At 33.9% G+C, this 14,219-nt stretch overlaps 2 protein-coding genes across 2 annotated transcripts; both read right to left on the bottom strand.

The window, feature by feature from the left end:
- Positions 1-643: 643 nt before the first annotated feature.
- On the bottom strand, positions 644-5,173 carry LOC123907302 (phosphomannomutase/phosphoglucomutase). The gene is made up of 7 exons (XM_045957502.1): positions 4,506-5,173; positions 4,134-4,397; positions 3,078-3,594; positions 2,792-2,991; positions 2,499-2,611; positions 1,610-1,750; positions 644-997 (listed from the first exon to the last, which is right to left on the bottom strand). The coding sequence occupies exons 1-7, from the start codon at positions 5,049-5,051 to the stop codon at positions 916-918; spliced, it is 1,863 nt and encodes a 620-aa protein (XP_045813458.1). The 5' UTR covers positions 5,052-5,173; the 3' UTR covers positions 644-915.
- A 676-nt stretch (positions 5,174-5,849) lies between these two features.
- On the bottom strand, positions 5,850-7,950 carry LOC123907303 (protein C2-DOMAIN ABA-RELATED 7-like). Its single transcript, XM_045957503.1, has 3 exons — positions 7,514-7,950; positions 6,635-6,736; positions 5,850-6,355 (listed from the first exon to the last, which is right to left on the bottom strand). Exons 1-3 carry the CDS (start codon positions 7,622-7,624, stop codon positions 6,047-6,049), a joined length of 522 nt encoding a protein of 173 aa, XP_045813459.1. The 5' UTR covers positions 7,625-7,950; the 3' UTR covers positions 5,850-6,046.
- Between the last annotated feature and the right edge of the window lie 6,269 nt (positions 7,951-14,219).

The raw sequence follows: 14,219 nt of genomic DNA on the forward strand, positions 1-14,219 counted from the left end.
TTCTCATTTTTTCGGGGGTGACCGTGGCCCACCCGAGCCACCCCTAGTTCCGCCAGTGCTCTAGCATCTAGATAATAACTAGACCCAATTGGTTTGACGGTAATTCTACCAAAATCGGACTCTGATTTTACAAAAGCTACACTATGAAGTTCTTTTAATAAATAATTAGTCCCGTGATTTTTTTATACATGGTGAAATTTCAAACATGCAATAAACACAATACTCTCTTAACATACCAGCACTAATTTTCTTGTAAAACTATTGTTGATTAAGTGTGAACGTACTTATCAAACACATTGAGTTTGTCTAACATCAAATTGACGTACGATTCATTTGTGCTTATGGCAAAATATAAATAACTTTTCTACTTATAACTAAACATTGTTTTTGTCTTCTTTTTTTTTTTTGAAGCAACATTGTTTTTGTCTTAAAGAACTGATTATACATGAATGAATGCAAAATAAAGCAACCTGCTTGTAAAACGCACCAATTCTGTGGTCTGACAATTTAAATGCTAAAGCTGTTGCTTCCAGTCCAGTGTTTCATGCAAGGTCTAATCACATTCAAGTTTATGATCATTAATTTAGCTTTAAGCATTAATCTAGCTATTTGTATCACAATGTGTCAATCGCAATGTCCTTCCTAAAACCAACATAACCTTATCATTAATCTATTTGTATCAATTTGTATCAATGTGTCCAAATCGCAATGTCCTTCCTTCTGAGCCAGGATCAAATAGATTAATGCTTAGCTTTAAGCATTAATCTATTTGTATCAGAATTTGTATATATACATGTTCATGTAGAGAAAGAAATAATAATAACATGATCAGTTTTCTTCTATTTCTTTCTTACAGAAGCTGATAATAAGAATCAATCATTCTGATTCTAATGTTGTAACTTTGCATATTGTAAATCAGGCTAATGGGCCATTTTCAACAAACTTATCAATTTGAGCAATGTCTAGAAATGCATCAACTCCACTTGCTTTAAGAAAACTGCAATGATTGAATAAAAAGATACATCAGATAATCAAATCATATAACTCTAATAAATGCTTTTAGAATACCTCCGATCTTTAATATAAGAGAAAGTTTACTTTATAAATACATTGAATAATAAATGTATCTAGCCTATATATATATATATATATATATATATATATATATATATATAGAGAGAGAGAGAGAGAGAGAGAGAGAGAGAGAGAGGTGACTAAATCACCAATTACATATTCAATGTCCTATTCATTTGCTTTTCTTTAGTTATATATGTCTAACTATATATATATATATATATATATATATATAGAGAGAGAGAGAGAGAGAGAGAGAGAGAGAGAGAGAGAGGTGACTAAATCACCAATTACATATTCAATGTCCTATTCATTTGCTTTTCTTTAGTTATATATGTCTAACTCAAGCCTAGATGTTCTATTTCTTGAGCTGAAGTTGATTAACTCTTAATTGGGCCTATCCAATTTTGTGGATTCATTACATATTATAGATCAGATACATTAGTTACTCGATGTATCTAAAATGTAACTATTTTCTTATATTAAGGACTAGAGGGAGTAATAAATAAATCAGAATGGCAACAATGTGACATACTCATCTCTGAAATCTCTTGCCATAGACAAGCAGCCTCCTTGAACAGATGATTGCAGGTTAACAGCAATGTTTGGGTTGTGAATACTCTGTCTCACGTGTACCCAACCATGTTGTCCATGTTCATCGTTTGATACTTTTGCCCTGCAATTGCCACAATAAAGTCAGTTTTCATGAACAAAGCATATAGAAATATGAAAATCAAATTTGTTGAACTGTTAGAATACTTCTCCTTCCCTTTTTAGACGTCTCTTTGCAAATTTTCACATAGATTAAGAAAAGTTGGTATTGTATTCAATATTGAATTTTCATCTTCGGAGACAAATTAGTACCGTAGTATTGAGTAGTATGTAGTTGGATTGTTACGTGTTGATGGTCGGTTCATTCACCTCAAGTTTTAGGGGTTCCTATTTTGTCTTAGGATTAACTAGAAGTTGGTTTATTTTATTGTCCTACGCATTTTTGTGTGGGCTCACTGGATTAGGTCTATGTCCTCCAATTTTGTATTTATTTCTTTTTTCTTCTTTCTTTTTTATATAATAATAAAGAGCTATAGGCAAAGGATGGGGGTGAAACCTGCTTTGCCCCTAATGTCTAGATGTTATTCGTCTTACAAAAAAAAAAAAAGGATATATTTGTAAAAATTAATAAATGCATCTTTAATGTGAAAGATTGCTTATACTCCTTCATGGTCTTTTTTATAGGAGACAATTCACCTTTATATATTCATTGAATAATTGACGTATTTGATCTATATTATAGACCAGATACATTAATTATTCAATAAATTTAGAAAGGTGAACTGCCTCTTATTACGAACAATTTTTTCTCTCCAAAATATGCTTATAAATAGAGACGAAGGAAGTATTTTGTAGTAGCTTTTGATTATCACCTGTACATTTGAGCATCAATGTGTGTTGGGGTGTCATTTGTATCAACAAGACACCCTTCACTCACCCAACAGTCACCACATGAGTCCAACTCCCACCCTTTAAGTTTCCCTTCCTGTATAACAGCATAAAACAAACACTCCACATTTTTTAATAGCCATAATGTGTTCAAAATTTGTAGGAATGTCATTAGATTAAAAGTAAGTAATGTCGACTATATCAACGTTTAATTTACTCTCTATCACTTTAAAGAAGTCAAATCTAGTTGGAGTTTAGTTGGTTTTACGAAATATACCTCGATGTAGTTTCGAAATGTTTCAATGGCCTCTGATCCTTTTGCTTTAGCATATCGAGGTTCAGAAACGATATTTATTCTTAGTTCAATTGATTCATAAGGCTCTTCAAGATCTTTTATAAGACTGCCAATCCCTTCATCTGATCCACCAAGCTTCATTCTTACCATTTCAATTATAATTTTCACCACCATATAGGCCCCTTGATTACATAAACACAGAAACATAATCAATGGAATGATCTATATTCAACATACAAAGCATGCACGAACATGAATTTTAACTAACCATCATCAAGAAAATGGTTTTCTTTCAAAGCACCATGACCAGATGTTTCCATCATGAGATGTGTTTCGATTCCATCCTTATTAAGCTGAACTCCTTTGTCAATAACATTTCGGTAACCGACACGATATAAGCAATGGTGACCACCTCTATCCGTTATAAATTTAGTGAGCGACATACTCGTACGAGCATCAGTCACTATGGTTGATCCTGGGTTTTCTTTCAATACAATGGCAGACATTAGAGCAATGAGCTTGTCACCATTTATTGAGTTCCCTTTGTTATCAACGACGCCACTTCTGTCTACATCAGTATCAAAGACTATTCCAAGATCAGCCGAGTTTTCTAACACTGCTGCTCTTGTCATTGCCATGGCAATTTTGTCCTCAGGGTTGGGAATGTGATTCGGAAACATGCCATCAGGATTAAGATGAAGAGATCCAAAGGTATCTGCACCAAGCTTGTCTAAGACATCCCATGTGAAAAATCCTCCTGAGCCATTTCCGGCATTCACTATTATCTGTAGAAGATTCTGTTTCATTAGTTACAACTAAATGTTGGTTTTTCCTCTATCAACTAACGATGCCAACATTGTGCGTGCATCTCAACCGTCTTCAAAATTGCAGTTAGGCCTAGTTTGGATTAGCTTCTAACTTATGTCAACTTATCAGCTAATATAAGCTTATAGTTCTTTACTTGAAAATATCCATAATAATATAAGATCATATGCATTTCTGCATAAGTTAAATGACAGAGCTTCTTAATAATGTTTTAAAAATCAAACCAAATATCGAACCAGTGAAACCTCAAGATCATGGTTAACCAACTTTAAACCGTTTGAACTGAAATTAAACATTGATCGATGAACTGGAATGAGACATTGATCGAACCTCTCAGATAACCTAATAGTACACAGTGAGGGTTCATGGTTCAACTGGTTGAATGTTTCGGTGTATAAAACATTAGTCCTAAATGTTATAGTTACTAAGAGCTTAGAAGATACTAAACAGAAGCATGTGTAACAATCAAACAATAAATATGTAGATGTATTAGTCAAACCTGAAATCCCTCGAGAGGAGTTTCATAATGCAAAGGATGGCTTATTCTCTCCTTGATGATTTCTCGTAGGTGCTTTGAATAAGCACTCATGAAATCAACTCTTGTTGGAAGTACTTTAAGCAGAGTAGACACTTTAGCCATCCTGTTTGCATATTTACGAGCAGCTATGTCGCATACTTCTTCTACCTCCAATGATGTCAGCCCCCCTCTCTTTGTAAAAAATTTAAGACCGTTACGTGTGTAAGGCAGATGAGACGCTGTCATCTGTCAGATAAACAACTTAGTTACACGTGAACTAAATAGTGCTTATGTATCTAAAAACTTCCAACACATATAGCATACTTTTGAAGTAGAAAAGTTAATGTAACTTACCATTATTGAAGCATCATAGACAAATGGAGGCAATAATGTGCTCATAAAACAAGCTGGCGTGGTAGCAAGTCCCATATCAAAAATCATACAACCAGCGCGAGCAAGACCTGCAAACACTGCAACGCTCAATTTAGACCCCGTAATTCGAGGGTCACGTCCAAGAGACACGCTCACATTCTCTACCGGATATCCTTTTTGCTTCTCTAAACCATTGACAACCCATTCCCCAAAACTCTCTGATATTGCCTCCACGGCAGGTGGAGTGAGGTCAACCGTTCTTCCTTTCTCACCTTCCAATGCAATTCCTCTAACATCTGAACCATTCTGAAGCCTCCTAATCTTATCCAATTCTTCATCCACCACCACTTCATCATACTTTGAAGTACCATAAGATTTCACACTTATTACAGATTTAGTGAATTTCACAGAAGATGAGAAACCAAGTTTAGTGTGCAAAGGTATATTTCCCAGCAAAGAATGATAGTTTGTTTTCTTTGTATTTTTGTGGAAAGATGCTGAGAAGTTTGAAGAAGTAGAAGCAGCCATTGTTTACTGTTTTTTGCCGCTCTTGCTATATTTGAATGAAAACGAAGCTTTAAGAGATAAGGTGAATGCTACTGCATTAAACCAGAACCTTAGAATCCAATATCTCAGGAACAAAAAAAATATCTATAAGATTTTTGTTGTTATTTTTGTCTATATGCCAATTATTTTTGTCATTAGTTCCAACTGATACTTTCTGAGTAAAATGAGTGTATGGTATATTCTTGCAGATTATTTCTGTATCTAAAACGTGACAAAATACATATAGCAATTTTGTCATTATATTCATTGGATTAACCAAACATAGTTAACCATGTTTGTGGCTAGTGACAGTTGAAGAACAAAAACAACTTCTAGCAGTAAGGTGAGCTAGCACTGTCTGAAGTCACAAGAAATTTTGAGTGTTTCTGGAGAACCACATAATATCTACTAGGTAGTGGACCCAAGAAATTCATAAAATGGAGGCAACCTATATAAATTTTAAATTTTCAATAAATTTATATTTATTTATTTTTTTTGTTTTCACCACAGTATCCGGCTTACTGTACCGCCTAATCTGGTTCGGGAGTCAGTTCTGGACTTCTGACATAGAGTGGTTACAGCCCCCGGCCCTCCCGATAAAAATTTATATTATTTTTTATTTTATATATATAGTCAAACCTATTTATCTATCTATCAAGACACGTTATGTAAACACTTGTTGGTTGGTCCGAGTGGTAAAGATTCTAAACTTTCTTGGTTAATGTTTCGAGTTTGAAAATGGTGAGTAAGGAAAATAATGCTGGCAAAAATGTAATGTATGTATTTCATGAACCTTCTCTGCTGCCTGCATTGTCTTTAATATAAACAGAATTTCTGACAATATAACAGAATTTGACATCAGTATCAAACTAAGATTAACAGTTACATAGTAACCTCAGCTTATGATAATTTAGTACATAACAATATAGCATCATAATACAAGCAGTAATGCATAAAGTTAGGGAAGGCAAGGACACCTAAATGTCATCAACCTCTGATAAGCCTCTGGAATCCGTAACATCGATCCACTCAATTTCGACGAGTACTTCACCAGACTTGACGTTTCTCAATCTTAAACTCATTTCTTGGACAACTTTACCATTTCTCCATATGCAGCTACTTTCATCGGTAAGACAATTCGTCCTATCTGGTTGAATAACTTTGACTACATGTCCATCTGGGAGATCGCTCAATCCCATCTTCACACATTGAAGATATGGTTTTATGTCTATGTCTGCTTCGCCCATTTTGTCATCCACTGTGAAAGTGTCTTTGTCGCAAACTGTCTGAAAAGAAAACCAAAATTCAAAGCCGCAAACAATTTAACATTGGTTAACATTAGTCTCATGGTTTAAAATAATGTCTACTCTAGCCCCTTTATCAAGGATACAATATCAAGATTTTTTTTTTATGTTTCTACGACCGCAATGCATCATCTGCATTTGACTGTAGTTCTCTGCAATGCGAGCGCCATAGTACCATAATTTAAAACATTAATTAGGCCATTTCAGGTAATGAGAGTCCTAATACATTAATGATTACATAATATTAGAGAGAGTACTCACCAGTAGTATTGGTGTGTTAATATCTTTATCTTGAATATAAAGTGTTAATTCTTCATTCCATTCAGGATGCAAGTTATCTTTGACAACACCAGTTTTCAGTGTCTGCACCAATTAGAGTAACAGATAGCAGTAGCAAAAAGTTAAAATAATTACAGCTAAATATCTCTTCCTTTTTTTTTTAAGATTTTGGATAAATACTTCTTTTTTTGTCAAATAGTGTAGTGGTCACTCTTTAAAGGTGAATAAGTGGGAAATTCCAGGTTCATAGGGCTATTTGGATAAACAACTTATTTGCAATCTCCCTATCAACTAGATCAGATAAATACATAGGGCTATTTGGATAAACAACTTATTTGCAGCTCATAACACAATAAGCACTTATATATAAGCTTATATATAAACTATTTTAATAGCAATATATAAAATGAAGATAAGCTTAGCTCAGTTCGTACGGACATCGCATTTTATATATAGGGGTCGGAGTTCAAACCCCGGACACCCCACTTATCCACCAAATTAAGAGTGAAAGTTTTAGCCACTAGGCTACCCGACAAAAAAACATGAAGATAAATTATTTTTATATATGCTACGAGCTATTTTCATAAGTTATATTGAGAATTTATGGAAAAAAAATAAAAATATAATGAAAATTATCATAAGTTGTTTTGATAAGTTCTTCCAAAAGTCTCACAAAAAAACTTAAGTTACAACATAAACTCAAAAAGAAAGATTATAGGTTCAACTTGATGTGGTTATTATTATGCTAACATGCAATCCCTATTTCATCAAGGTGCAGCAGGGGTGTGCACAAACCCATTAGAGGTAAGAAATACTAAAAAGAAAAAAAAAAAAAGAGGAAGGTTGGTTGTTGTAACAAACCTGTTCGGCCATGGTGACAACAACATAAGGGTCACTGGTACGAGAATCGCGAGGTATGAGATTAGTGCCTTTTTTTATACGAAGTCTTATAAGACCTAAAATGTTCTCCATTCAAACCAACGTTATAGTTGAAGAAAGAAAATGTTCTCTCTTGTTAGTTCTTGTTATGTTGTTGAATAGTATCAAATTAAGTTAATTACAGAACCAAAAAGTAGAGTGAATTTTTACTGGTTGAATCAAAGCCACAAAGGAAAAACAAGAGAAAGCTATTACATTTAGAGATTTGGAATTACAGGGTCAAATATGATTTTTGGCAGGTAATGACTGACTTTCGTGGATCACCGCTATTCTCTCCTCACACTTGCAGGATCGTAAATATTCCACAATTATTATTCTTCAAGCCTTTGATTGGTTTGAGAGAAACAGAGACAAAACTTTTTATGGTTTGACAAAACTTTTTTTTTAAGTTGAAATAGTGGGCTTCGAACTTCAGTCTCAGCATTTTATATGTAATGTCTCGGCTAATTGAGTTATGTTTACCGATATTAAAAGTCGTAATCTAAGCATTATGGATGATTGACGATAGAAAAAGGGATTCATGCCGAAAACACTTCAACTTTTGAAGAGAACTAGTTAAAAGACTCGCACGAGTCTATTGACTTTTATTCTATATTTAAGTTTGTCATTAAATTAAGGTAAAAATTTATTTAAAATAAAATATTTAAAAATTTAAGTGAAACTTGTGTTGTGTTATTGCTTGTAAATTTATTAGATGAACAAATTATCAATGGCAAATAATAGTTTCGTGTATAATTTTTAATAAAAAATTAGAAATTTGATTAGAATTAACTTTATTATATTTGTTTATAATAACTTTATTATTATATTGCTCAAAAGAAAAACTTTATTATTATATTTTTTATAATAACTTTATTATATTATTATTAAAAATTAGTAGTAAATTTGATGATAATATTGTTTATTTTTTTATGAGATACTAGTTTAAAGACTCGTGCATTCGCACAGGTCCATTGATTTTTATTCGATATTTAAGTTTGTCACTATATTAATGTAGAAAATTTATTTAGAATTAAATATTTAAATTTTTTTATATAATATTGTTAAAATATAAGTAGAATTATTGTGTTATTTCTTGTAAACTTATTTATTCAATTTTTTATATTTCAGTGATAAATAATGGTCCTGTGTATCTTTTTAATCAAAAATTAAAAATTTTATTATGAATAGTTAGGGTAATAATTAACTTTATAATAATGGTCCCGTATATTATTATAGAGCATTGCTATTATGAGCATTTCCCATTATTATAAGCTTGGTTTTGTATAATTTGGGTAATAAATTCTATTGTTCCTATTGAAACTCTTTTATTGTTCGGTTTTTATTCTTTATTTTAATATTGATCACATTAGAATAAACTCTAAGGAAATTAGTGAATATCAGATAGGAAACGAAGTTAATTATCCCGAACGAAGGACGGTGTGCTAACATGAGACCATTAAATTCACTATCTGAGGTCTTAGTATAGGATTAGATAGCTTAGTCAAGAACGATAAATTCTACCTGAAGTCAGAGTTAAGACTAGTTTGAGGCACACACGACAGCTTGCGACACATTGAGCCTCAAGGGTAAGGATACCTAAGTTTAAACGAAAAAGTGGAACCGACCGGGGCGAGGATATTTAAGCAGAGTAAGGCAACCTAAACTAGGCTCTGACCAGTGTGTAATAGAAATAGGGAACGAGTGCTTCTGAACCTATTTTATTAGACTAATCCTGATAGAGAGGAACACGGGAATAAACCACCAAGCAGGAGTAAGGGAGGAATTCGAAAACACTTAACCACCTCGCGTGGACACACCCGCACCTTTACTTTATTTTCTAGTCATTTACTTTGCTGCACTTTACTTTTACCCGCACAACTATCTTTAAACAACAAAGCGAATGCAAAACTATCTAAATTCATAAGCGAAACTAGTAATTTTGGCACAATCCCTGTGAAGAACGATAATTTATCACTTTATTACTTGATTGCGATTTTGTGCACTTGCAGAGCCACCATCATCTATGCAAATTTTCAAACAATTGCCTATTGATTTTGCAATTCTACGAGGATATTTGTCTATTTATTCCCTCTAGTCATTCAACTTCTCTATAAAAAAATATTTAAAGAAATCGATCAATAATTATATCTAAAATTTTATTTTAAAAAAATTAATAAAATATAAAAAGGCCTCATTAAAATCCACTTTAGACCGAAGTGGTTAATAAGCACCCCCAAAGACAAATTATTCGGAAAAAACCAAGTTTAATTTTTTATTAGAATAATTTTTTGTCAGACTTTACTTAACTTACAGATGAATTATGAATTGGGCCCTCTTCCCATAAAAACCAGAGAATTAAGACTAAAACAATATAAAAAATAACATCCACCTTTGACCTCAATATGTATACCACTTTAATTAATAAAAATAAAATAAAATAAATTTTCTCCCATTCTCGAATTCTTTTTAAAAAATTATGGAACTCCACATATAACTACATTTTTAACCCGCTATATGAACCAAATTGAAGATCGAATTATTTTAGTTTTCCCTCAAAGCCAAATTCCTAATCTTCCGCTCCGTTCCAACCAAATCCACAAACAAAACTTTAATATTTTATCCCATTCCACCATTCATACCAACAAAATTGAATTTGGTAATTGGACAAATGTTTCGAAGTTGAATATTTTTGTAACAGTTGTTTGGCAATTTATTTTCAAAGTTGAATATTTCTTTTAAAAGTTGTTTGACAATTTATTTTGAAGTATTTATTTTGTACTTTTTCTTCTTTATCTATATATTGATGTAGTTTTTTTTTTTTAAGAAAAAGAAAATATATATTAAATAAAACAAAGAGATACAAAGATTGGGGGATCAAACCTGATCCAGGTAAAAGAAATACATTGTGAAAGATCAAAACAACCCAAATCAGTCATAACAAACAAACACTCATCTCGAGCGCAACCCAGCGGACCCGCGTACGGAAGCGAAACCAACTTAAAAAAAAAGGAGAATAGTGGCTATCTGCAGAGAGCGATTAGAGTTCAAATTGACGAATGGAACAGCCGCCAACACGGAAACCAGAACCAAGTACCAACAACCCCTTGAACAAAGCAGCAGGCATTAGAGCTCTTTCGAGCGTAACAATCCGAACATAGTCACATGGACTAAGACGAATAATTCGATGAAGTGGAGATAAAACTAAAGCCTTGAGACCTGCAGATCTCAACAGACTTGGAACAACAGAGAATCGAAGAGCAAAGGATCACCAACACAACCAGAACCAGAACAGACGTAATTGAACTCAGATTGAGATGGGGCCAACATGTTAGAAAAATCAAACCCTTTCGGGATTAGAGAACCAAACCCTTCCGAAACCAAATGCTAACACCCAATCTCTGTAAAATAACATGAACAAAAAATCAAAGCAACAAACAGTACAATAAAAACAATCGCACAAACACAAGAAATTCTTCAAACATGTAGGCGGTAGTGTCTGAAACACAGCCGAGCCACAAAACAAGACGTAGGCGACTTGAATGGAAACCAACCCCGAACAAGTTTAAACAACTCCAATCTAACCTGTAGAAAACAGAGAATTAGATCCACAAAACCCAGATCAAGACCCCTGCAAGCAACCAATCTAGATTCCAAGGAACCATATTTAGAGAACAACCACCAGATCGATCCTAGATTAGGAACGAAAAAGCCAAACCCAGAGCATAATCGCGAACCTAACCACCGCTATAAACAGGTCCGGCGAACAGGTCCAAACAAGTTTTAGAAAGCAACCACAAGAACGCCGACTCAGTAATGACCGCCGGAGGCTGTCGCAGAGCACCGAAGCGACGACGAAACAACCCCTATGGGGTGAAAGAGATGACGCGGAGGCTAAGAACACCCTCGTTGCACGACCACCAACAGGTTCTACATGTTTAAAGAAAAATTGCACATACCCACGACTTTTTTACCCAGGGTTGTTTTCCGTGGATAATACCCACGGCTTGGCCATGGATAAGGTTAAAATAAGAAAACTATTCTTTCCCTCTCACTTTTTTTCACGAAAATGTTGTGCCCACTCAAAAAAAGGTTGGCGTGAAAATAGACTTTTCGTTACCCACAGCATATCCGTATGTAAGTATAAAATATAATTTTATCTATCTTTTAACTGTTCCCACGGAATATCCGTCTGTAATGATAAAAAAGTAATTTTCGTTTCCCACGACATTTCCGTATATAATTATAAAATATAATTAATTTTTATCTAAAATTTATTACTTTACCCTTTCCTTTCCTTTTCACTTTCACATTGTAAATTTCTCAAGGAAAGAGGAATACTCATCTGCGACGAGGAACACTCAAGCACCGTCTCAGCTACTACGACGATAACCCATTCGCTCTCATCTCCGACGATTCACTCAGTCGGCGACGACCGTCTCAGCTACTACAGAGACCCAGTAGCGCCGTTTTCTTCCCTCTTAATTGGAACAGTGAGTTTAATCCTTACTTTTCAATCTTCTTATTCTTCTATTTGAATGATATAATGTTGTTGTGTGAAGCTTAGAATCAACTTTGTTGTTGTTGATAAACATGAAATTTTATGGGATTTGCTCTTAGTTACTTTGTTGGAATTTTATGATATAATATTGCTGTTGTTTAGGTTTTTTTTAGCTTTTTGCTGCATTTTTTTGTGATTTGGTCTTGGTTTCTTTGTTACTGCTTTTTTTGTTTAGGGATTTGGAAATTTATGATATAATCTTGTTGGGATTTGGTCTTGGTTTCTTTGTTTAGGGTGATGTGTGGTGTTTAAGTGGTTTTTTTCTTTGTTTCAAAAAAAAAATTCTAGTTTTTTTTCTTTTGGGCCTTAGAATTGATAGCTCTTTTTTCTTTCTTTTTCATGTATTGTCCTCATTATGGTCTCTCTACTGTTTTAGTTTCAATGTGGTCTCTCTACTGTTTTAGTTTTGTCTTTTTTATGAATTGTTTATTTTTCAATGCTTCAAATTGTTACTTTTTTTTTGTGCAAATTGATTAGAGCTGTAAAAAGGGCCTTAAGGGGCCGGCCCTTTAAGGGGCGGACCCACTTATTCCTGATTATTAATTTTATTTAAATTTTAAACAATTTTTCTAGTGTCGTGAACTTATTCTCGTTTTCTTCAATCAGCACTGTCCACGATCGGCACCCTAAAAAAACTGTGTTTAAAATTTAAATAAAATTAATAATCTGGAATAAGTGGGTCCGCCCCTTAAAGGGCCGGCCCCTTAAGGCCCTTTTTACAGCTCTAAAATTGATAGATGATTAATTCTACTGCCCTTTTTTTTGGTTATCATTTTCTATAGATGCCTCCAAAAGAAAAGCTCAAGGTCAAGAAGAATTCTTTGAAGAAGAATCATTTGAAGAAGAGTCGTGTGATTTTACCGCATATGGTTACACAAGTAGCTCAACGGGTAGGAAGTGCAATGTATTTTGTTTGTGATAATACTAAGCAATTTACCATCACTTGTAAGTAATGTTGTTACAATCTGATCCAGATGCCTCCACTGGGCAAGACGAATGAAATGCATCAATTTGATCCAGTTGTAAGGATGATGCCCACACCGGGTTTTGCAAGTAATGTTACAAATTAAATTGCATATTTAATGATAATTGGTGCGTAGTTTAGATGTTGGCTGGCTGTAGGTATATGATTCGTGAAAAATTCGTGAAATCTTTTTCGTGAGATTTAGCATTTTGTTTTATAAAAAATATACAGGTACAACCAATAGTTTCTCCTTTGAAATTGGATGTCAATTCCACTACACTAGCCCCACAGTCGTCGAGGCCACAAGTTGAAATGCCTCCACTAGGCCAGACAAATGAAATGCATCAATCTGATCCAGTTATAAGGATGATCCCTACACCGGATTTTGTACCACATAACACAGTACATCCTTCTAGGCAGGACCACATATCTCCAGCCCCGACTACTAATCATTCTCCATCGCAGCCGTTGACTTCTGTTTCGTCCCGACATACTTCTCTTTCAGCAAATCTACCACCTCCAATACCTGTTGGTAGTGGTGATAGGATGCAGGGGTCACGATAATCTCGTCCTATCAATAGAAGGCGAGCGATGGGAGGCCAATGATTCGTCCAGATGGCCAAGGGTATGGAACTAATTTATTTTAACTTGTCATTGTTTCATTGTATACTTCTATAATATATTTTACATATTGCTTATAAATTGTGTTGAGTTGATTTTAGGAGTTTTAATGAAAACGTCCGAGAACGAGGATAATCCGAGTCACGAGCCATACTTCATGGCCTTGAATTATCCGGGGAAGAAAGCGATACGTCAGAGTAACCCTTTTTCACTTTAATTATGCTTTAAGTTCTTTTATTTGATTTAAGAAAGTCAAAAGAAAAGATGAAACAAATGATGAAGTGTTTTAACGTTTTTTAGCGTTTGAAAATGAGAATTACTCAAGTCACGAGCCATACGTCAGGGCCTTGAATCATTCGGGGAGAGAAAACCATACGTCATACAAACACTTTTTCATTCCAATTAAGATTTAATTTGATGAGTTCAAGATAAACAAAAAAACAAGCCAAGAAAACATAATATAACAATAAATATATGCATAGACCGAAACTTTTGTCAACCGG

Source organism: Trifolium pratense, linkage group LG2, assembly GCF_020283565.1.
Source record: "Trifolium pratense cultivar HEN17-A07 linkage group LG2, ARS_RC_1.1, whole genome shotgun sequence".
In the NCBI taxonomy this organism is placed as follows: Eukaryota; Viridiplantae; Streptophyta; class Magnoliopsida; order Fabales; family Fabaceae; genus Trifolium; species Trifolium pratense.